Source organism: Cucurbita pepo, chromosome LG03 (genome assembly GCF_002806865.2).
Source record: "Cucurbita pepo subsp. pepo cultivar mu-cu-16 chromosome LG03, ASM280686v2, whole genome shotgun sequence".
Classification (NCBI taxonomy): Eukaryota; Viridiplantae; Streptophyta; class Magnoliopsida; order Cucurbitales; family Cucurbitaceae; genus Cucurbita; species Cucurbita pepo.
The window spans coordinates 8,516,026-8,540,430 of record NC_036640.1 but is presented as its reverse complement, the minus strand read 5'-3'; the positions used below and the strand labels follow the sequence as shown (position 1 = coordinate 8,540,430).

The window sequence follows — 24,405 nt, the reverse complement described above, 5'->3', positions numbered from 1 at the left end:
TCAATAATATTATAGAAAAAAGAAATGCCATGTCAACACTGACAACCTGACACTCCTTCCAGCTTGGATCCACTCGACGTACATGCGAAAAAAAAAAAAACAACGGTCATATTATTTCAATACGTGGAAAATAACTGGAAAAATACTTATTTTATTTTATTTTACTCCATCCACGAAAATTGTTCAATTTAATTTCTGTCTTTCAATTAATTTTAAAATTAGTATATAATTAATTTTTTACTAAAATTTATTAATTAATAATTATAATTTCCATAGAGAAAAAATTACCTTACTAACATATTTTTATAATTTATAAATAGTTTATTAATAGATACTATTTTTTTTTGTAGAAAAAAAAAAGTAAAAAAAGGATTAATTTCAAAATTTATGGAGAAAATTTTGAAATTAAATATTTACAAATATACCAATTAAATAGCTTGATCAATTTCGACCCCAAACTTAAATAATAAAATTTGAGTTGAATCGAGTTATTTATTTATTATTATTATTATTATTTTTTTTTTTGTGGATTGAATTTTTGGAAAACAAAAATTTAGGTCGGTTTTTAAGTTGATATTCTTTCAGTCGAATCAACTTGAAAATAAGGTTACAAGCCCGTCTCCGTAAATATTTGATATTTGGATTATAAATTCTATTTAAATTGATCAGGTTAATTTTTTTTACCCAAATAATTTATCCACAGGGACTCCTGACTACCTATATATTAGCCTCTGAAAACGGGCTATAATTGCCATCATCTTCTTCCCTTTCTTCTCTGTCCATGGATCTGTGGGACAACTCGTTTCAAAGGGAAGATCCAGACCCCCACCACCACCAACACAACCACCAACGGCGGCGTTCTCGCCGCGAAAACCCCTCTTTCTCTTCCTCCCTTCTCGACGCCATCTACCGTTCCATCGACGACTCCAACGCCCAGGGAGAAGACCAACTCATTTTTTACACACAAAAAACTACCACCAGAACAAAACAGAGCATCTCCGCCGCCAAAACAGAGGACCACCAAACTCTCCAATTCCGGCGTGCTTCTATGATCGACAACTGGATGGATAACAAAAAAATCAAAACCCTTCGCGACTTTACTGTTTCCACTTCGAGCTCGTCAGAATCCAGCTCCACCGCCGGCAGAAGACTTTCCTCGTCGGAATCGGAGTTTCTTTCACGTACACTCCACCGGCCAAAGCCGAAACCCAAACCCAAGCCGATCAAAACCACCACATGGTCTCAATCAGAAATTATCCCAAATCCAAACCACGAAAATGGGTTCGTTAAATCCAAATTCAAAGCTTCAAAAATCTACCACGATTTGAAGAAAGTGAAGCAACCAATTTCACCCGGCGGCCGACTTGCGAGCTTCCTTAATTCCCTCTTCAATGGCGGAAGCCCAAAAGCTAAGCAGAAGATATCAAACACTTTTTCAAACAATTCAACGAATTTGGAGTACGACCCGCCGAGAAAATCGAAGTCCCAACAGGGATCCTCGTCTACCTGTTCCTCTGCTTCGTCGTTTTCGCGGTCTTGTCTGATAAAAACGCCGTCTTCAAGAGGGAACATTAAGAGATCGGTTCGGTTCTGTCCGGTGAGTGTGATAGTGGACGAGGATTGTCGGCCATGTGGGCATAAAATGTTGAACAAATTAGAGGAACCCATTGGGAAGAAAGGGAAATTAGAAACAGAGGAAATGAAAACAGAGGAGGATGACGAAGAAGACGACGACCGTTTGAGCTGTTCAAGCTCCGACCTGTTTGAACTGGATAATCTGTCGGCGATCGGAATGGATAGGTACAGAGATGAACTGCCAGTGTATGAAACCACCCATTTCAACACTAATTGTGCCATTGCTAATGGATTGCTTTTGTAATCTTTTTTTTTTTTTTTTGGAAAGAATTTTGGGGGCTTACATAAGAGATTAATTAGGGTTTTTCTAAATCAAATTAGAGTTCGAGACTTGTTGTTACTAATCTCCCCCGAGGCCTCTGTTATCGAGCTTTCGAATAGACTCTCCTTAGTTGTTCAACAGCTAAATGGCTCATTCTTAAGCTCAAACTCTTTTTCTGAAGCTCTCAAACAAAATACACTATAACTACACCTTCTATACTAACATGACCCTGATACCACGTTAGAAATCACTGATCTACACAGCGGTATGAAATTGTCCACTTTGAGCATAAGCTCTAATGTCTTTGCTCTAGGCTTCCCAAAAGGCCTCGTACCAATGGAGATAATAGAGATATATTTCTTTACTTATCAACTCATGATCATTCCTTAAATGAACAAATGTGAGACTCAATATGATATCTGAGTCTTTATGTTGCTCGATATATCGATCAAATATTGATATTAAACATTCTAATTTACAGATAGATCGATATATATTGATCTATTAGTGTTCATGTTGAAATTCTTTAGTTTATTTGTTTGTATTTACATAAAAAAAAAAAAAGTTTAACAGTTCTCTTAACTTTTAAATTCTACTGACAACCCAATCCAGGTTGGGCCCACAAAATGATGGCAGTTTTGACATGAAAACTAAGTAAAGTTAATTAAGTAATTAATTAATTAATTAATTGTTAACAACCAAATTAACATAAGAAAGCAGGGTTAGCTTAGGGTGCGGGAAAAGGAAAAGGAAAAGGCTAGAAGAAGAATTAGGGTTTCGAATGCCCTACGGACCTATATACCCTTTCTTAATTATCTAATTATATCTTCCCCTTTACTTTAATCTCTCTTATTAATCTAAATACAATCATATTAATAAATTTAAATACATTTAATTTAACAAATGTTTTTTTTTTTTACTATAATCATGATGCCACGTGCACCAATGATGAGTCCAATTAAAAACTCAAAATTTCCGGAATTTTTTATTTTATTTTATTAACATTTTGAAGGTTAAAAATGTAATTTTTTTTTTGATAAATTAAATTATTGCTGTACTAAGTTATATTTGATTATTTTATTATTGACAAATATCTATATATTTGTCTTCGATAGTTTATCATAGGTATCTTTTATTTATTGTTCATGCAGAGTAACTGTTCTTCAATTTTAGTTAATCGATTAGTCTGGGACTTGCCCAGTTGTTTCTTGGCGGGCATGTTTGCGTAATACTTCACTTGGCTCTGATACCACTTGTCACAATCGCACTTTTATAGCAGTGGACTTGCAATTGTACGACACTCACTTCTCAGCAATGAGTGAGTTAAGCTTATTCATTCTTGTGGTGCCTTCGACCAAGCGACGTATGCTCGAGCCTCTGGCCCTGGTTCGAGAAGAATGTTTTAGAAAATGGGGGAGAGAGTTTTGGAAGCAAGATTTGAGAAATTGAAATTTGTGTTGTATGGGAATGTAAGAAAAAATGCAACAACGACGGCTTACTGCATATAACTATCGGGTAGGAAGAAGTTGACAACCAGTCATATCCACCTATAGTACATTTTGGGGCATTTTAGTTCGCTGTTTTCATTTATTATTCTTTTTCATATCTTTGTAATTTATTTAATTATAAATAGAGAACGTCCACCCATTTTAGAAAATATTCTCAATCATGAATAACACTCTAATTCTCGAACATTTCCATCCACATAATAATAACAAAAATACTTTTTAAAATTTTAAAAATATTATAGGGCTAATGGAATTTTCAGATATTAATAAATAAATAAAAAATTAAAATATTATTAATTTTTTTAAAAAAATTTATACGTATTTTTTTAAAAGGAGAATTAGATAAAAATAATAATGTGGCATTGTAGCCTTTGCTTACGTCAAATCGTTGACTTTGTTAATCATCACCATAATTTCACCCAATATTTATTATTTCTTGGTTTGACTTTAAATCAGAATTTAATCATATTTATTATTATTATAATAATTATTTTTATTATTCGGGTTTTTATAATTAGTTAAAAAAACAGAGATTATGGAGGGAAAAGTCCAACATATTATATTAATTAATACAAAAAGGCAATTTTATAATTGAGTTTGGTGACCCTATTTTTCCCCTAATATGATCCACACATGTTCATTAATTATTAATTATTAATTATTAATTATTAATTATTATTTATTAAATATTATTTCTTTGAGTACTTTTTTAAATATGCATTTAATTATGACCCAATTCTTTGTCCCCTACAATTTCTCTAAAAACTTTCAATATCACTATCATTTATATCACTTTAAATCAATATATATTAATAAATCATATAATTAAATACCAAAAAAAAAAAATCAATAAACCCAGACGGTCTCGAATTTTAAAAAGTCAGGTCGCTACAAATGCTTCTTAATTAGAGATTCTATACCTAAACTAATTCAGTTATGTTCAAGTACGTTTATGGATATCCATCGACCCATCTCGATAGGAATAGTCGAGAGAGATAGGAAGGTTCCGGATTAGGAGAAGAAAGAAAGAAAAGTCGCCTAGGGTTGGCATGTTATGTTGCTCACCAACCATGCACAAGCAAACACTATATCCAACATTATCCTATGCTTATGTCTGTGTTTCATGCAACTTCTATGTAGGGACCTCTCTCTAAATTAGGGTTTGGCCCCTTTAATTATTTTTGTTGCCCTCTCCACCTTCTTTCCTATGCTTGCCTACTTCAATCCCTACATTAAGAGGGTCCCTTCTATTTTCATTCCCAATAATGATCGTGAAATCAATTTCCAAAACGTTCGATGGGGTTTGAGTAAACGAGTAGAGTTATTTAGTTTGAGCGTCGTTCAATATCGAGAGTTCGTTTGATTTGAAGTTATTAAGTCTAGTGATTTAGGTCAGATCTTTTAGCACATTGCCAAACAGTGGGAGTACAGAAACAGTACCATTAGACATATGTTAGAAACAGAACCTCTTATCGGTAATTCAGTAGCTGCATGCATTTGAAGTGCATAGTTTTTAACTTGAAACGGTTAATTCTAGACTCTAAAACTTGGTTTCTAAATGAATGAAATTTCATAAGTGAACGTGAATCCCCGTTGAGCTGAACCTAGGAATAATCAAATAAAACTAAATTTTGAGTATGAATCGCGATATTTTATATATAAATATATGTATTAAAAATGTTATTGTAACATTAATGATTGAGTAATGTATGAAATATCGCTCTCGTATTTAAATGACTGATTCATTTAAATAGACAATTTCTTACGTTATTTAATAAACTTGTCTCTTCAAAAGTCGTATCCCATTTAATAACACACCAAATATCCTAATAAAATTTTGAACAATCACATTTTTTAAACAAATTAAAAAAAAATAATAATGCCTTCCAAAGAAAAATTAATAATGAGAATTTATTAGAAAAATTATATTTATTTGTATGTATATAAATTTTAATTTTTATTACATTTTTTGTTATGTAATATTATTAGGATGGTTTTATATTTTTAATATAAATTATATTAAAAAATGAAAATTAATATACGTAAAAATATTTTATTATAAATGGATGGTTGATGAAAGTTAGTGGGCTCAAGTGGGGGAGTTTGGGCCCACAAAACAGATTTGGATTTGGATTTGTAGGGGCAGCCCATTAGTGTCTTTCCACCATCGCACGTGATGGGCTGGGCCCATTAAGCTCCTACACCTGTCGTCATCCACACGTGTACCCACTCACTCTCCGTAACATCCGCCAAGTGGATCATTATCCTATTATTAATATTATTAATATTATTATTATTATTATTATTATTATTTTGACTTCAATTTGAAATTTTTAGGCGCCTTGTTTTTTATATTTATGATTTTATAAGTTTTATTTTAATTCTTACTTTTACGAGCAGTAATTATTGAATATGTGATATTTTAAACCGAGTAAAAATAGAGTAAAAAGAGTAAAAATTGGCAATTTCTTTAAAAAGCGAAAATTTTATCATAATTTTTATTTTATTTAATTTAAAAAACCTTATTTTTTAATTTTTATAAATATTAAAATAGAATATAAATTAAAATGTTATCTTAACACATGCTTAAAAAAAAAAGGACAAATAGGTAAATAGGAAAAGAAAGTGTGTGATTGGGAGAATATTTTGTGGGAGACAGACACGTGAGTTAAGTGACACAATCGCACTTTCGAAGGCAGCGGACTAGCGATTGTGCGGCACTCACTTTCCAACGACTAGTGAGCTAAGCCAATTTGTTCTTGCGTCGCCTACGGCCAAGCGACGTATGATCGAGCCTCTAGCATCGGTTTTAAAAGAAGGTTTTAGAAAACGAGGAGAGAGAGAGATTTTGGAAAGAGACGTTATATAAGCAAGCAAAAGAAAGATAACAACGGCTTAGCATATATAACCTTGGGCAGGGAGAAGTTGACCACTAGTCATATCCCCTAGAGTACATTCTGAGCCATACACCCTAGAATTACAAAACACTAGAATGAAAAGACATGACAAGGGTTTGGCTTGTCATGGGCATGCGGCCATGGGCAACACGCCCTGAACGAGCATGACCGTGACACTAAGCAGCTTTGTTGATGTAAGATTACGAAAATGCCCTCAGATAATTTTGGGTAAAGTGGGAAAAGAAAAGAGTGAAAAAAAAAAAGGAGAGGTGGAAGTGAGGGAAATCTTTTTAAGATCCCAAGAAGAATGTTTTGTTGTTTCAACAAAATTAATCAATAATTGATGCAAATTAGAGCCCATTATTCATGAAATTTTCTAATTTTTAAATTATTTTCAAACCGATAATTATTTTCGGGTAGAATTGACACGAGTATTTGGAGATTCAAATAAAAAATGATGGGTTAAAAAGTGATGGGTAAATATATTGGTTAGTAATAGGGTAAAAGTTGATAAGTATCGGTGGGGTAATTGTTAGATGTGACGTTAATACTAGTAAATATGATAAATTTTCATGAATTGATTGGTCGACAATTTTGCTATCATTGACTGTTTTTTTTTTAAAAGATGTTTATTGAAGCTGCCATTACAAATTAGTTTCAATTTAAGGGTACTTGCATTGAACCTGCTCCTAAATTAGTGTCCATAATGAAGTCAAAAGGACTAATCAAGCGAAATGTCTACGTCGGTGCCTATTATACCTATGGTAGCTAGCATAGTGACACTAGAAAGGAGAAGATGGTGGTGTCTATTGTAACTGTTAAGGATATTTAGTAATAAATTATAGTTTACCATATATATTATATTTGATATTTTATTATAAGGCAAATATTAGATATTTGCCTTATTACCATAGGTATCTTTCCATTTATTGTTATTTCCATTTATTACTATTTCCATATCCTTGTAATTTATTTGATTATAAATAAGATAACTTTCACACCATTTAGGTGTGGTGGATTAATCAAACATTCACAGTAACTATAGTAGGAGAGTTTCCAAACATGTTCATTGATGATTTACCAAGGGTACCTCCTACGTGAGCAGTGAGTTTTTGAATAGATCTCAAACCAAGTATCGACTCTATTCTAAAATCCTCTTACTGCATGGTACTGACACTTGAAGCATGTTGGTTTTGTTCGTGTGAAAAAGGATGAATTGATGTGGTTGTGCATTAACTTTCGAGAGTTAAGCAAAGTAACTATAAAAAACAAATATCCCCTCTCTCATATAAAGGATTTGTTCTACGAGAGGTGATATTGTTCTCCAAAATTGACTTATTGAGCTAACACTATAGAAGGAAAGGGAAGACGACACCCAAAAGATGATAGTTAGGACAAGGAGTGAGCATTATAAGTTCGTGTTCATATCATTTAGAGCATGAAATGCACCCTAGGAGAGTTCTAACCATCTTGAGGGAGAATAAGTTATACGTCAAGTTCTTAAGTGCAAGTTTTTTCTCTTACCAAGGCGTGTTATTATTGACGGCTCGTACAAGATCTCTAAAAAATAACTGTCATTGAATTAATCAATTCGAAGAGCAACTTTTCTTTGTGGAATAGTTTTAAATTTCTCTATAAGGAGTCCGTTCAAACAAATTTTTTTATGCTAGTTTTACATGAATATTTCCTTTTTATGTAAATTCATTGAATTCTAAAGTAAGATGTTTAAAATGTTTCTTAGAGACTCCGAGATTTTCAAAATATTTTATACATGTAAAAATGGTCATGTGAAAAAGTAAAGTTCGCACATATGACCTAACCCAATCCTCAACACTCACTTTGAACTGTTGAGATCGTATGAGTCAAATTACTTATTGCTTTAGTCAAATTAGTAGTATTTCTGACCATTTAGGGGCAAATTTTTGAATAATAAGTTGTATTAGCTTCATGAATAGCCTTAAAAAATTAATTTCTTGAATGATTTGAATATGGTAGGTGAAATCAAACTCCATTAAGGTTGGTTTAGGAGCATCAAATTAAGTAAAAATTATAATGTGAACTTACTATTTGAAATGCATATGATTCTTATTATTTATGATGATATTTTTTACACACCTCAGCTGGTGCCTCATAAATTCATCCATCATAAATTAACGCTATATGTTTACAGTTACCATTTTGGCCAAGCCATATCCTTGTATGCTTGGATGCAGCAGGCAGGCATTCTACAATCCACAATTCATGAGGCATTCTACGATCAAAGCTTTGGCATATCTTTCATAATTCATAATTTTTATGAACAGGGCATCCAACTGTGGTTCTAATACACATTAACAACTAAATTACAAAGGATTTCTTATCAATAAATTCCAATTATACACTGTGGTCTAAGAAAGATTTCCCTATGTTGAGCAGATCCCAGAGAAAGCAACACAATAATCTCACATTATAATCCTCGTGGATTGATTGGGGTGTAAAACTAACCGGATATATGTCACATCTTCAACGAATAGTAGCTCTGCTTCAAACAAGCACCACTCGAGATCTGCTTGGGGTATCATCTAATGTTGTACTTATGTCTTTAAAGGAGCCTTCTTTTCTCGGTCAGATATACGAGCTGGACCAGTCGTATGCGACTTGAAACGACCTCTTCCTCCCTCTTCCTTTTCCTGGAAAATTCGTGCAGGTGGGGTCATGCACACGACGAAAATAAAAGAAAAGTGAGGAGTCAGCGACCACGGTTGATTTAGCCGAGACAAACAACATTTGGTACCTTTTTCTTAACAATCTGGACCACATCCTCGTCCTGAAGAAGATGACCAAGGCCACAATGTTGTGGATAGTGCCGTGCACTTGTACCCCATACAAGCACGTATTTGACATCTTTAACCAAACTCCTGTGGATATGATTACAGAAGTCTTCAACTGTGCAGCCACCTCTATCCTAAAATTATATTCATGGAGTAATGACAAGAAGAGGAGGATTAAAACAAATACATAAATAAATGATTTTAGAAGGGAAAAGAGAGGGTAAGGCATACAGCAGAAAGAACAAATGGATCGGTGAAATCGGGTTGCTGGCCTTGAGGCTTTGAATAAATCCTAACAAGTCCCATCTCCTCCCACATCCTAGCTAGTAGTCTGTCCAAGTTCAACTGTCCAAATAACAGAAGAGAAACTCATTATAGTAAAATCCATATAGACTGATAAACCACATATAAACAACAGATTTACTGCTCAGATTAACTTGAGTTCACAACAGAGGTATGATGTGAATGCATCTTAACTACAGGTTTGGACCCTTGGGTAAAATTTTATTACATAAACAAATAGAAGATTAGGTAAAACCAAAAAAGATTGGTCCAACATGAAGATCAAAAGGCAGATAACAAATTGTCCACTCCAACTCGGTGGAAACTGAAATGATAGAACATACCTTGAGATTACAACTAATGACAACGGAGTTGGGCTGACGGGCCAAATTGTCTACGTCGTCAATACCAACTACATCAATCTTGTTGTAGACATACACACACTTCATGTACTTACGATTTCCCTCAATTACATCAATAAGATCATCAGCCGTGGCATCCTCTCGAAAGAGTACCTGGAGAAAATCAACATAGTGACGTGTGGATACGGTCAGATCTAGAAAGAAAGAATGGCATATAACTAATCTAACACCATCTGTCTATGAACATGAACAAAAAAGAAAAATCATGCAGAAGAAAGAAAAGAGAACTTGTGCACGTATGCTACTTAACCTTTGTGAACCGAAAGGTTAACCTCCAAATAGAAATCAAGGGCAAAAGTACCAAGGGAAATAAAGTGTCCATTTTCAAATTTTGGAAATAAATTCTAGTCATCAACTTTATCAAGCGTATTGCTATACAAGCAATTTTAGCCGCCATATGGAAAGTAATCAGAGGGTTTGTATGGGAAGGGAAAACAAGGATGAGTCCACCTGGTGACATGGGTTCTGGTGCCATGGATACTACTAGACAACTGCACTATATGTAATTTCAATTTTTTTTTTCTTTTAAAAGGATACAAATAAGAACTTAGTTTAACAGTTAAGGCATATTTTACTCCAAAGAGATTGTAGGTTCGAATTCACCCACACCATATGAACGTCTAATTCTAAGAAAAACAAAAAATAAATAAAAAGTCAATCGGCAATATGATGATTAAGGACATAAATCGGAACTGTCCTATTTGAAATTGGCATTGAGCCAACCACGAGCCTCTTTTAAGACCAGATTGGAACCACAATAGTTTAACAGAACTTGTTTTTCAATTACTCTCACTCTCTCATCATAGCTAAGTGGAGAGCAATTTTTAATGCACGCTACACCCTGGATGGACGATCACACCCTCAACCAGTTTTGTGAGTTACAGCTTCGTAATATGGATTTTCTCTTGCTTCTCAATAAATAAGAAATCGAAGGGAAAAAAAGAGAATATTAATGGAATTAATCACTGATGATTCTATCGGTCATCAAAGGCAGGTTCCAATAAAAGGAACATAGATCAGAAATTAAGGTGAAAACCAGTAATCTACGTTCAGTTGGAAGCTATACCTCTGCATTGTGAATTTTGTACTCGTGTAGAATTTGATAGCACAGCTTCTCATCAACATGAGTTAAAGGAAGGGTACTATTGAATGAAATACCACCTGTTTTTTTCTTCTTGAAATATATCTGTATATAAGAATTAAAGCAGAGATAATTGAAGTACCAACTGATTAACCGGACAACAAGGATGAATGAGAAGAATTTTCTATTTCAGCCAAATTGAAGTACAAGATGGGAACATCAATGAAGAAACTAGCAAAGCCAAAACTTACTTGAGGTGGTCTCTTGTTCAAACGCAAACCCACTGCTTCGAGCTCTCTTGTGAGAATCTGGCGATGGCCCTCACTCTAAAGATTACATAGAAAGTGCGTCATGAAAATGTTGGCTTAAACAACACCCATAAGAAGGTATGAGCTAAATTGTAAAAAAGAAATTACAATATATACTATAGAAAGTGCTTGTGAACTCATTATAAACAGTAGAATTGCAAATAATATTAAATAATCATTCAAAAAGGTAGCATATGTCTTGGAAAGAGATATATTATTGACCAATCACCATAGAATGAGTTAATAATCATTTTCAAATAGTTAATAACCTAAAGGCATCCAATCACCATAGAATGAGTTAAAAGAAAAAAAAAAATTATTGACCTTAAAGAGATATAGCGTATCAGGGAAAAATTTCAAGAGTCTCTTAATCAATAAAAGGACATCAAAAACTTGAAGAGGACTAAGAAAGCAAGTCTTGGAAAGATAACATCAAGTCTACCGGATGCAACCTCATATCAAACAATTTCAATAACCTTAATTTTGGTTCCGAAAATAAAGAAGTGAAATAATTTGACATATACAAGAAAACTTCGTTAAACTCAAAACAAAATAAAAAGAAATTGATTCTTAAAACTTACTTTTGAGGCATCAAGAACCATCAAGACTAAGTCTGAAGACTTGGCAACAGCAATAACCTGAAAAATACAATTCAAGAAAACTTAACATCCATGATACCCGTGATATTGAATAGCTAAAAGGGAAGTGGTATGGATGGGGAGAAAAAAAAGGATTATAACCAGTTACTATTCAAATAAAATAAACAAAACATTAGACTATATCCCCTATTGGTTAATCATATGCTATAAGCCTACAACAGACAAATAAGAAACTAAACTATTTTACCTGTCTACCACGTCCCTTTCCCTCAGACGCACCTTCAATAATTCCAGGAAGATCAAGCAGCTGAATTTTGGTATCATTGTAGTGTATAATCCCAGGAATGCAAGTCAGTGTCGTAAACTCATAGGAGGCGGCTTCTGATTGAGTGCCTGTCAACAATGTCAAAAGTGTGGACTTTCCCACACTACAAAGGAAAAAAGGAGACTTGTGACGTAGATTCCTCTGATATCAAAACAATGTTATTATATAATTAATAGAATAATATTGCTTAATAAGTAGCAAATACTACAAGGAATAATAGAACCTGCAACTCAATTCTAAAAAAATTTGACAACCGCATTAATTTGTTTTACAAAATTATGATAATAATAAGTAGATTCATATAAAGTCTCTTTGAGAACATCTGATAAAATTGGAACAATTCAAAGAAGATTAGCATACCCCCTCACAAGGATGATATGCACAAAACACTTGTTTCTTCTCAAAAGAAAAGAGAAAAACTAGGAAGTCTAACATGGTTTAGAGACAAAGTCTGCATGATCCGAGCATATAGGTTCAAAAGCTCTAACAGCCAAGTTTTTAGAGCACCTAGACTGGTGTCTCCTTCTGTATCAAGTTTAATTATCTCTTTTCAAGAGTTTTAAGAGAAATAACTATCGTAAAATGACAAACAGGAAAAACCTTGGAAATCCTATGAGTGCAACACGCCCATGGCCATATTTTGTAACTTCAAAACCCTCTCCACCTCCACTTGAACCCTGAATGCATCATGTTAAGAATAGTAAATACGAAAGCCAACTTTTCACAAGTCCCACCATATAAAGGGACCAAGAAGAAATAAATAAAATCAGTGATATTCTGAAAACAAAGATTGAAAAACTACCATCCTATCAATGAACATCAAGTAGTCAATTTTTATGAACTAGTATGCAGAAAAATAGGATGCACCAAAAGCACAGAATATAAGAATTGTAAAATGGTTGAAAGGAGCTTAAACGGTTGTGAAGTCTAGGATAGGAAAATGGAAACCTCTTAGTACACTTGTTTCTTATATTGCATCATCCACTAAACACATGATGAAAGAGAAAAACGCCCGGACATGTAGAAATGTGAATACACGTTAATAAAAAGAGTTAGAAACAATAGACACAAATCTCAATAAGTATGGGAATTATAAACATGCTGATTAATAAGATAACATTAAGTCTGCTTGGGCAACGAAACATTTGTACAACAATGTATACTTTGATAACATGAAAATTAATTTAAGAAATGTGTGTAATATGAACAATTTTAGAACAGGTTCGGAATTGGAGTTGAACTAACAAGAAAAACACATAACATCAAAAAATAAAAAAAATAAAAATAANATATATATATATATATATATATATATATATATATATATATATACCACTCCTTACCAGGTGAAATGAAATTTCTTACAGCAAGGAAAAGCCAAACGATCGATAATAATGGTTTGGATTTATAATTTCTTTGGAAAAAAGAATGAAGAAGAAGAAGAAGAAGATGGTTTGCTCCAGAAGTTTTAAAAGAGGCAATACTGAATTAAATTTTGAATTAATTACTCGTTGACAACAATAATTGAATTGTTCATGAAACTTGAATTCTTCAGACATGTGAGTACACAAGAAGCAGATGCATTCTTACAGCTCTCACTTAAACAAAGCTTACAAACTAAAAGAAAGAATCAGAAAATATTGAAGGAAACGCAAAATCTACATACCTTTGGAGGCTCTAACAACTGCGTCCTCAACTTTGCTATCTTCGCCTTCAGCTGACCAAGATGATATTCTGCGGTTCGAGAAAGAAGTACAAAAAAAACCGTTATGATCACTTGAACCAGAAAGAGAGTACATGCAAATTGTGGTATATGCACAACACATGCAAAAGGAAGAGACTGATAATAACAGATTAATGGATGAAGCCAAGTACCCGTGGCCTTATTTTTCTGAGTCCGAGCCATCTCGGCCTCGATTTCTCTAATTCTTTCAATGATTCCCATTTTGCTATGTCTTCAGCAGCAAAATCACAATCGAAGCACCAACTCCAGAAGAACTAAGATATATGTTGTGTTCGACCGAATTTACCTTCAAGAAAACAACACAAAACAATACAAATTGATCGATACAGAAACAAATGAATGCGTCAATGGAGCATTAACTTCCGATGAACTCCGTTTTCCTGATCGATAAATTTCCAAAATTGCAAGATCATGGTTACGAATTCAAGTTCAAGTTCAATTATATGATCCAACGAACAGCAACCGGAAAAAGAAACTAAATGATGGAAGCAAATTTGTGGAATATAACTCACTGTAATCGACTGGATGAGGAGCTGTGGAGGTTGAAGGACGGAGAAGGGAGGGAGGAAGGAAGAAGAAAAGCGCCAAGCCGAGAAGAAATAAGCATGGCTAAACCGAGTAGGTCTCAGAGAATTAATGGAACAGTATTGGGCTTTTCAAGAGGCCCAGTTTCATTCAAAAGGTCCCCTTTTTTTTTTTTTTGTTTTTTTTTTTTTAATCAACTCGGTTCATTCATGTACCCCTCTTTTACTCGGGTATCACATACCCACCAGCCTTTTTCTTGGTTCGTCTCCGAACCACATATTACTAGGAGAGGAACCTAGCTCTGACACAATTGGTGATGACCCATGCTCAGGATTTGGAATCCAGATTCGACACCTAATGGCATTCTCCTACATCCTTGCGATATGGTCACGTTATTTACTCCTCGCTTCTAAGAGTGAAAACTATCCCCCACAAACTAACACAAGTTCTTCCAACATGCTCTGTCCTCACTCACATGCATTCTAGAATTTTTTCCAAGAGATCACCCAACCTGGAATTGGTCCAAACAAAACGCGCTTGATTGTAAAGTTCTTATGGTTGAGCTACCAAAAACAAATATGTACTTTATTAGTATAAACAGTAACTTTCATTTGCTTTAAGTTTTTCTTAGTCATTCTATCTTTAAGATTGTTCTTATTCGAATGTGGTATCAGTTCATTTATATACTTCTCTTTTACTCGAGTGTCACAATGGAGACCATTACAATCGAGTTAGTAAATCTTAATTAAAATTTTGAAAATAAATAAATAGATATTTTATGAACTAACGTTTCCGAACCCAAAAAGTTATGATTGGGTTAGGTGGAGTGATTATTTAATAAAATTTATTTAAGATGAAAGAATTTACCGTTGGATCTAAAAAATGACCCAACCCATAAGCCCAATGGGCTCTTTATTACCTTGCAAAGCCCAAATTCACGCCATGAACCGTACAAAATCGCCCAATCAAGATCTTTCGTTCTTTTCATCGAAGTCGGAGACCGTACCCCACACAGAGGGGTGGCAATTCGTGCAGTCCACGGCGGAGGAAAACGATGGCTTCTATGGAGTCGTCTAGTTCTGCTAAAAAAGGTGAGCTTTAGAGGATGTATGAACAAACCTATTTTCAATCAGGGTTTATTCTGCTATTTTTGATGAATCGAACTTCCAAACTTTATTCAATCTTCAGGCTTAGTTGATCGGATACAGAAGGGGAGTTCTTTTACAATTACCGTTTAATACGATTCTTTCCTAATGAGGTTTTCAATCAAAATCTATGGTGATTTATTTGGTTTTATTTTTGGTAGTGGTTGTTCTGCTGCGATCTATTGGGGATGCTCCCATTCTCAAACAAAACAAGTTTAAGGTTTGTATTACCTTAATTTTTGTCTTTATATGGATTTAGAAGTTGTAATTTGTGTTGTACTGTTTAAAATGTAAAATGGAAATCAAATCTTGATGCATGTGAAAACTTTTGGTAATTCGATTAGATCAAGATGAACTGAACTGTAAACGATTGATTCTAGTATCGTGTGTGCTGACTGAGTGAGACATAGATGAAGAAAACGACCATTTTAGGAGCTAAAAGGAATGAAGCTTAATCCTTGTACTTATGGTTTTCATGTGGCTAATAGCAGAAACTTTATTGTTTATGACAAATTGTGGAAATTTTCATAGAATAATTGATGAATTAAGTATCATGATTAATTTGGGGAGGGTATATCCCTGCTATGCGGTGAGGGTTCTTAGAATGTGTGGTTTTGAAAAAATTTATCCAGCGGCTCCTCCTTTNTTTTTTTTTTTTTTTCCTATATTTGTTAGTTTATGGCAAATGTTCATTCACATATTGAATACATTTGACAGATGCCTGGAACAGACAAATTTATTAAAGTGATTGATTATATACGTCGGTCAATCCAACGGGACACCTTGGTATTCATCTGACTTCTGAAATACTCTCTCTTTCATCTGCTCATTCTTAAGAAATTAATGACACTTCACCATGCTAATTGTTTCTATTCTTTGAAGTTTGTGTTTGTCAACAGTGCATTCTCACCTGGTCCAGATGAGACAGTTATTGATCTATATAATGTGAGTTGATATTGACTCATTTCTTCCATTTATGTTCAAGATGCGTTTGTATACTGTTTGAAATTTTCATTAACTTTTAGAATCAGAAAAGGAGGGGGGATTTTTTTAGAAGAATTGGTTGGAATTTATCTTAAAAAGATTCCATCTATTGGCTAGTCAAAAACTGCCATCTTAACTGAGGGGGTATCTTCATTGAAGGTGTAGTGTAGACTTCTGATGTTGATGTTGGTCATGAACCATTCTTGAAAATACCCATCATTATATATTCTAAGGAGGTGAGGAAAAGGCTTAAGCAGTCAAGATTTGAAACCTTTCTGAAGCATGAATCCACAAGATCTCTTAGATTATCACCTTCTCTGAGGGCTATGTATGGATAAAATTATTCCCTGTTCATAGCAATTTCTCAATCTGTTTCTTTACCTAAGAATAAATATATGTTTTTTTTCATATCCACACGAGTTTAAAGTTTTTCTTAAGCAATCGTGTCTAGAGGTATCTTGTTCATGATCTTTTTTGTGTGTTTATTTGCAGAACTTTGGAATTGATGGGAAGTTGGTCGTAAATTATGCCTGCTCGATGGCTTGGGGATAACTTGCAGTGTGGTAATGTTTAGTGCTGAGGCTGTAAATAGTCTATTGAACTGTTCATTCTAAGTACTGTGATTATAAGCTCATCCATTTCTTTTGTAAGAACCATAGTAGTAGATTTTCTTCCATATTTTAGGCTTATAATCAAGTCAAGTTCTAGAGTCATACTTGTCAAGGACCAGAGTCTGTAATTATTTATTTGATCGACCTTGTTAATCAATTGTTTTAACATTGAATATGCAAGCCAAAGGATTTTTTTTTTTTTTCTTTTACTCATAACTGTTATTAACATACAAGTGGTCATTGCTATCCAAGTGTCATATTTTGTTCTGATGAAAGAGATCAGTTCTTGTGTGTCAGTTTAAGATGACATTACTTCGTGTTTACCCTTCATAACTAGTCTGGTAATCCTCGTTTAACATACCTGGGGATATACAAGTTATCTTTCTGTTCTTTTTTCTCCATGACAAGAGTTAGCTGGGAACATATAACTCTAATAGTAAGCTTCAAAGGGGCCAATTTGATGGTATAGGTCCGAGGAAACACGAACAGATAGTGAGTTGAGCGTCGGTTTGGGGGTTATATATAATAGTACATTAGTACTTAAACTTTGCTGTAAATTTGTACACATCTGTTTTGTTTGGTTAAAATCCAAGAATGACAAGATACAGACGCTGACCATATCAGGCTGAGTGTTATGTGGTGGAGGAATGCTGGTCTCCACTATTTGTCTGATTCTGACCATCTGAAAACTTGGACTAAACTCGTGACAGAAAGTGAACATTTTGTTTTTCTTGTCTATCTGAATGATTCTTTTCATATCCCCACCACTGTATCGGATTATGAGGCAAAATCTAGAAACTTAAACCATCCCCTCTTAATGAGTGCACTATCAAACTCCCTTCCCTCTCTGAACTTCGGGGATTTCTATATGTAGCACAAGATCACTCTCTGCCTCTCTCTTTAATCTTAGGAGATTACCATATTCGCACGCTCGATGTCTCTTGCTGATTCCCTATGATCGAACTTCCTTGCCTTTTGCTATATTCAGAGAAGTGTAAGGAACTACAATCTTTGGAATATGATTTTGATAATTGATAGCAGGTAGAGTAGATATGTAGAGTAGATAGCACAAGATCAAGTTAGTAGGAATCTGTTCGTCAGCAAGCAAATATTTGGCTAAGGCTATGAGGGAAACGATAGAAATTTAGATAAATCACTGATGATTTGCATACAACCTAAGCTTATAGTTGCTGCTTATGATACCCAATTACAGGAATTTACTCATCCACTCCAAATCAGGCCCCTCATTGGAAAAATCAAACAAGTTATCAACATCATACTCCAAGTTCGTGCTATTTTCACATTCTTGGGATGTTTCCTCTTCTCTTGACCCTGTGTCTACTTTTCTTTTACACACTTTTCTTTTGAGAATGTCGCTTTCTTTTTCACTCTGTAGGTTCAGTTTCTTGCTCAAATGAGAATTCCAATAGTTCTTTATCTCGTTATCGGTTCTTCCCGGCAGTCTCCCAGCAATCAAAGACCACCTGAGAAGATCAATCAGGTACCACCCCATCCCAGAATACCAAAACTCCTTTTCAGATTACGAAACTGAAGTTAATCAAAGCGAGAAAATTGGAGAGTGAAACGGGCAAGAAAACATGACCTGTTTCCAAGAAGTTTATGGAGCCTGAGGATCAAATCTTCTTCTTGATCTGATATATTGCCTCTCTTAATGTTAGGTCTGAGATAATTCAGCCATCTTAGTCTACAACTCTTCCCACACCGATTGAGACCTGCAAAATTCAGAAACCCATTAAACCAAATTTACTTCTCATATCTCTGGAGTTGGAATATACAAGATGAAAAAAAAGGAAAGGAGTGAAAGAGCAGCAGCACCTGCTTTGGCTGCAATGGACTTCCACCTTTTTGCTCCATGAATGGCAATAACCTCAGCCAGTTTTTGATCTTCTTCTGCAGTCCAAGCGCCTTTATTGACTCCGCCATTCCTCATATTTTCTGCCTCATTTATGTCTCCTTCAACTTGACTCACTTTTCTTTTCACAGACTCCTCTTCAGTCATTGGAACTTTAAGAGATAGAGATAGAAAGAACAAGAGTGAGAGAGAGAGAGAGAGAGAGAGTTTATGGTTTAGAAGAGTGCTTTATTTCTCCTTAAGAGGCGAAAATATAACAGGGATCTCAGCAAGCAACTAGAGACATATACAAAGAAATTGGAATAATTTTTTGGGTTGGCAGCATTTCAGGAAAAGGACACACTCTGATCATGAGCTCGATGATTGAGCGAGATATAAAGTCTGCCTCTAAAATAGTTAACAACAGCTAGCAAACACATACTGTTTAAGAAACAGTGAAGGGAAGTAAAACTTAGGGAAGTAGTAAAAGTTTATTGGAATTAATGTTTTACACAATGGATCTTGTCGTTGTATTCTGAATGAATGAAAGCCAGGAACTGTCATGAAATTCAGAAAAAAGGAAAGAGGGCTTTAGCGAGAGAGAGAGAGAGAGAGAGAAAGGCCTCGAATTTAGTGAAGAATCTATGTATGATAATGGAAAGAGGAAGGAGAGATGATTTTAGAGAGAGACAGAAGGAGGACAAAGTGAAAAAAAACTAAGCAGAGAACAGAGAAGTATTGTCTCGAAATAATACAACTTTTTCAGAGGCCATAGAAAGGAGAGAAGATCAAAACTCTTTTTATTTTTATGATCACTATGCATGAATTTGCATTTTCATTGGTTTCAACTTTCATATTCCTATTTCTCTCTGTCCAAACCTGACTTTTTACCAACTACTGTGCATTTTATATATGAATTTCATCAGAAAAACCACCTGTACTTGATTTCTTTCACAACATCAGAACAAATGGAAACTGTTGAACATGTTTACTTTAAGTTGTTGAGGTTAGGTGGTGAAATTAAACCATACCCATTTCCTAATTCTCATGCATACCTCTTACTTACATTTAATGTATAAGCTTTAACTTTGTTTTATATGATATTGTAGCATCGACTTCCAAAAAGTATCCAGCTTGAACTCTTGTAAGTCAGATTTACTCTATCGAAAGGTTATCGAAAAAAGTCAGAGACCATCGATACATTGAGTTTCTTGTCAATAAAATAGTGTTGATAGAGGAACCTTTGGCCGGCGATTTTAGTCAACATTGGGAAAGGGGTAATGCTTAGAGGATTGGACGGGCTTGCTTTAACCTTGCTGAATAACTTGATTCCCAAACATTGTCCGAACAAGGTCAGACATGGTCCATTCAAGGGTAATAACTAGCACAAATTTGAGGTAGAAGTACTAACTCCAAAGGGAAATTCTAACACCGGGCTCATAGAAAAGGCATTTTGAATTATGTTCGGGTTGAGAATAAATACAATATTTCATTAAAAATTGTGCAGGATTATTTATTAAAATCCAAAAATGTGGTTTAAAATTAAAATAAGACACCAAATCCGAATATTTATAATATTAATGTGATACTCCTTTAAAGCTGAAACATAAATTCGGATCTCAAACCTTAGATTTATCTGTTTGTCTTTTTACATTAATGAACAGCTTCGTAGATCCAGCTCAAATTTCATTTTTTATTTATTTTTTAAATCCTATAATAATTAATCATGGATATAATTTAATTCTTATTTTTACTTTCCAAATTTTATTTTAATAAAAAAATTTAAAGTTTTTTTTTTAAATTTTTTTGTATTTTATCCCCTAAGATTTTTAGAATTTCTATTTTACTCCCTTGGAAAAAAAAGCTTTAGTAACCCCGACCACGCAAATATTATTCTTTTTTAATTTTTTTTCATTTAAGTTTTTCTTAAAGTTTTAAAAAGCGTTTGAGAAATTTTCATACCTTTATAACAAATGTTTTGTTCCCCGCGTGTCCCGCTTTTGCATAGGAAGATGGATGGCTTTGCTTGGCACTATAAATATGAGCTGACAGCCACTTTAATGGAGGGCAGTGAGGAAGATGGGGCTGAGGGAAGGTCTCAATTATTTTGCCCAATCCCAATACAATCTCAATCATCCAATTATGGAATTAATTTCTTTTACTTGATTTGATTCAAAACAACTCACTCTCTTAGAAAGAAACAAAAAACCCCATATTTTTGGAGTTTTTAGACTTGTTGATGCACGACTCTAGTCAAGTCTACTAGTTTGGTAGTACTTGAGCTGACTTGAGTTAGTATCGAGCTAAAATGGTGTTGAACTTTTAACACGGTAGAATTGTCTAGGTGGGTATGATCTCTCTACTCATGTTACTTCTCGTATAACATCACTCTCGGGTCTAGATAGCATTCAAGTTGACTTGAGTTAGTACTGACTCAAAATGATGTTGAACTTTTAACACCGTAGAATTGTCTAGATGGGTATGATCTCTCTACTTATATTACCTCTCGTATGACATCGCTCTCGAATCTATGTAAGAGCTCGATTTTGTCATGGAGAGATATCGAGAGCTAGGTTTAACGACGTAGCAACACTTCCCATTGTTTCGAACTTTCTCTTTTAAAAAGATATGTCCACTAGGTTAGGTTCCATTGACTTATATATGGGCCTGTCTGATTGAAACACAGAATCCTATTTGCTTTAAAGCCCAATGGGCTTTTTCTTGCTCCATTTTGGCCCATTTTCCTGGATCGCCCTCTAATACTAATTAATCTCTTACTTGTCAATAATAATAATAATAATAATAATAATAATAATAACCAATTTCAATTTTAAGTAGTTTGAATAAAAAATATTTAATAAATTTTTAAATATTTGCCGCTGTTATGCGTCTGATCGTTTGGCGGTGAGTTTGAATTGCAATTCCACAGTGATGACCTTTAGCTTTAATTTCTCTCTACAAATTTTGGTGGGGGAAATTCAGAGAGGGAGGGAGAAGGTAGGCATGACGTTGACTTTGATTCGAGCAAGCAGCGAAATTCATTGACGTTATGAGACCTAGGATGACATCATGAATCATGGACGGGACTCGAAAATGTTGAGGATTGTTGGGAGAGAGTCTCACGTTGGTTAATTTAAGGAATGATCATTCAAGATGTCTTGGTGGTCAAATGGTAGACACGCGAGACTCAAAATCTCATGCTAAAGAGTATGGAGGTTCGAGTCTCCTCTTCAAGGCATAGTGTTGAGAATGCCCCTTGTATACGGAAGGAGAATAAGTCGTCCTTGCAACGGATCACGAATCTTTTCTATCTGGTGAATATGGGAGTCCGCTTTGAAATCGTTAGGCCTGTATCCCAGGGATTGGCGACTTACCCATTTAGTGACTTTGGAACGGGCATGCAACCATAGACAACTAGTTTTGGACACGCATGACCGTGACATCCTTCCCCACTCAATTGGTTGACACGATTTTGGTGAACAGTCAAAACTCTCCTACTGACCCAATATGGAATGGTAAAGACCTATCTAGGATGAAAGCATGTAAAAGGGGTTTGGAACGGGCATGCAATCATGGACAACATGTACTGGACATGCAAGATCGTGACATCCTCCCCCACTCAATTGGTTGACGTCCCTGTCAACCGACCCAAACAAGCAAGACTAGGACATCTATGAGTCAATGTGTTATAGACACATCTACTTTACAAATATTTATAATAAAAGAAAATAATAACAGACTAAGGAATATTAACGCTACTATATACCAAAGACTCTTAAACCGACATCATAATTCATGTATTGAGTAATTATCTTCCGATTTATATGGAAGGTTAAAATTATATATTATCATTAAATAATTAAATAATATTTAATAACTATTTAATTTATTTTTTAAATAATTAAGCTTAAAACACTGCTTGAATATATAAATTTACTATAAAAATAAATTTTAAAAAAAATGTGTTTTGTTTCTAGAATCTTACTAAAAATAAAAATACTAATAAGAAATTCAAAATAAAATAATTATTTGTTATATAAATTGGGTGCACAACGGTAGATGAAACGGAGCGGGCTGTAGGCGGATAGGAAGGGCGAGCAATGTCGTCTTGCGCTTAATGGGTATACATCATATTTGATTCAGATTTTTCTTCTTTTGATTTTGATNTAGGATGAAAGCATGTAAAAGGGGTTTGGAACGGGCATGCAATCATGGACAACATGTACTGGACATGCAAGATCGTGACATCCTCCCCCACTCAATTGGTTGACGTCCCTGTCAACCGACCCAAACAAGCAAGACTAGGACATCTATGAGTCAATGTGTTATAGACACATCTACTTTACAAATATTTATAATAAAAGAAAATAATAACAGACTAAGGAATATTAACGCTACTATATACCAAAGACTCTTAAACCGACATCATAATTCATGTATTGAGTAATTATCTTCCGATTTATATGGAAGGTTAAAATTATATATTATCATTAAATAATTAAATAATATTTAATAACTATTTAATTTATTTTTTAAATAATTAAGCTTAAAACACTGCTTGAATATATAAATTTACTATAAAAATAAATTTTAAAAAAAATGTGTTTTGTTTCTAGAATCTTACTAAAAATAAAAATACTAATAAGAAATTCAAAATAAAATAATTATTTGTTATATAAATTGGGTGCACAACGGTAGATGAAACGGAGCGGGCTGTAGGCGGATAGGAAGGGCGAGCAATGTCGTCTTGCGCTTAATGGGTATACATCATATTTGATTCAGATTTTTCTTCTTTTGATTTTGATTTCGATTTCTTGTTCGTTCTTTTGTCCATTTCTGATTATACACTTTATTAATTCAAATCTTGTTCTTCGATTCTTTTTCTGCTAACCTATTCCAGTTTTGTGCTGTTTGGCTTTCAACTGTTCTTATCATCACCATATGATTTTGATTTCTTGGAATGCCTTCAAATTTTCGTTTGAATATCAGTTCTCCATGCTAGGATGTGATTGAGTTCTTGGTCTCGTTGAAAGAACAATAGAACAACAAACCCTAAAGGATGCAAAATTTATACAAACCTATTGCTAATAGATATTGTTCGGCTTTTAACTTGTTATGTATCACTGCCTCACGATTTTAAAATACTTTTGTTGGGGAGAGGTTTCCATACACAATCCACCTCCCTTAGAGACCTAACGTTCTTGCTAGCACACTGTCTAGTGACTGACTATAATCTAATGTAACAACTCAAGCCATTAACTCGTTACGTATTGCTATGGCCTTATAGTTTTAAATAATGGAATGAAAATCAGTTCAAGTTTCCATTCACCATAGTCATAATCTACAAAAAGAAATCTAGCCATTATGATAGAAGAATCAAAATATTGTAGAACTGGAGATGAACTTGGTCAGCCT

General features: G+C 34.2%; 4 protein-coding genes and 1 pseudogene across 5 annotated transcripts; 3 read left to right on the top strand and 2 right to left on the bottom strand.

Annotated features, from left to right (window-relative positions):
• The first annotated feature begins 712 nt into the window (after window positions 1–712).
• Window positions 713–2,037, top strand: LOC111791229 (protein BIG GRAIN 1-like B). The gene has a single exon (XM_023672491.1). The coding sequence runs from the start codon at window positions 782–784 to the stop codon at window positions 1,877–1,879; it is 1,098 nt and encodes a 365-aa protein (XP_023528259.1). The 5' UTR covers window positions 713–781; the 3' UTR covers window positions 1,880–2,037.
• Window positions 2,038–8,551: 6,514 nt separating this feature from the next.
• On the bottom strand, window positions 8,552–14,477 carry LOC111791544 (developmentally-regulated G-protein 2). The gene is made up of 12 exons (XM_023672929.1): window positions 14,386–14,477; window positions 14,005–14,159; window positions 13,796–13,863; window positions 12,730–12,806; window positions 12,052–12,232; window positions 11,787–11,843; window positions 11,149–11,223; window positions 10,883–11,002; window positions 9,739–9,909; window positions 9,344–9,457; window positions 9,076–9,246; window positions 8,552–8,971 (listed from the first exon to the last, which is right to left on the bottom strand). Exons 2-12 carry the CDS (start codon window positions 14,072–14,074, stop codon window positions 8,876–8,878), a joined length of 1,200 nt encoding a protein of 399 aa, XP_023528697.1. The 5' UTR covers window positions 14,075–14,159; window positions 14,386–14,477; the 3' UTR covers window positions 8,552–8,875.
• LOC111791919 lies at window positions 12,436–12,528 on the top strand (annotated as a pseudogene).
• An 896-nt stretch (window positions 14,478–15,373) lies between the features above and the next one.
• Window positions 15,374–17,340, top strand: LOC111789649 (ubiquitin-like protein ATG12). Of its 2 annotated transcripts, none has more exons than XM_023670285.1 (5): window positions 15,374–15,489; window positions 15,705–15,763; window positions 16,261–16,329; window positions 16,426–16,488; window positions 17,020–17,340. In XM_023670285.1, exons 1-5 carry the CDS (start codon window positions 15,453–15,455, stop codon window positions 17,077–17,079), a joined length of 288 nt encoding a protein of 95 aa, XP_023526053.1. In that variant the 5' UTR covers window positions 15,374–15,452; the 3' UTR covers window positions 17,080–17,340. The 2 variants fall into 2 exon arrangements, with proteins under 2 accessions (XP_023526053.1, XP_023526054.1); XM_023670286.1 differs by having other exon boundaries at window positions 15,398–15,489; window positions 15,587–15,763.
• Window positions 17,341–18,263: 923 nt separating this feature from the next.
• On the bottom strand, window positions 18,264–19,578 carry LOC111789648 (transcription factor MYB114-like). The gene is made up of 3 exons (XM_023670284.1): window positions 18,975–19,578; window positions 18,742–18,871; window positions 18,264–18,622 (listed from the first exon to the last, which is right to left on the bottom strand). Exons 1-3 carry the CDS (start codon window positions 19,156–19,158, stop codon window positions 18,346–18,348), a joined length of 591 nt encoding a protein of 196 aa, XP_023526052.1. The 5' UTR covers window positions 19,159–19,578; the 3' UTR covers window positions 18,264–18,345.
• Window positions 19,579–24,405: the final 4,827 nt, after the last annotated feature.

Coding starts and splice junctions, on each gene's coding strand:
- LOC111789649 (XM_023670285.1), top strand. CDS start 15,453: ATGGCTTCTATGGAGTCGTCTAGTTCTGCTAAAAAAG. Junction 15,764..16,260: donor TCAAACAAAACAAGTTTAAG/GTTTGTATTACC, acceptor TACATTTGACAG/ATGCCTGGAACAGACAAATT. Junction 16,330..16,425: donor CAATCCAACGGGACACCTTG/GTATTCATCTGA, acceptor TATTCTTTGAAG/TTTGTGTTTGTCAACAGTGC.
- LOC111789648 (XM_023670284.1), bottom strand. CDS start 19,158: ATGACTGAAGAGGAGTCTGTGAAAAGAAAAGTGAGTCAAGTTGAAGGA. Junction 18,872..18,974: donor GTCCATTGCAGCCAAAGCAG/GTGCTGCTGCTC, acceptor TGAATTTTGCAG/GTCTCAATCGGTGTGGGAAG. Junction 18,623..18,741: donor CATAAACTTCTTGGAAACAG/GTCATGTTTTCT, acceptor TGATCTTCTCAG/GTGGTCTTTGATTGCTGGGA.
- LOC111791544 (XM_023672929.1), bottom strand. CDS start 14,074: ATGGGAATCATTGAAAGAATTAGAGAAATCGAGGCCGAGATGGCTCGG. Junction 12,233..12,729: donor GCACTCATAGGATTTCCAAG/GTTTTTCCTGTT, acceptor TTTCCTTTGTAG/TGTGGGAAAGTCCACACTTT. Junction 9,247..9,343: donor ATCCATTTGTTCTTTCTGCT/GTATGCCTTACC, acceptor ATATAATTTTAG/GATAGAGGTGGCTGCACAGT.
- LOC111791229 (XM_023672491.1), top strand. CDS start 782: ATGGATCTGTGGGACAACTCGTTTCAAAGGGAAGATCCAGACCCCCAC.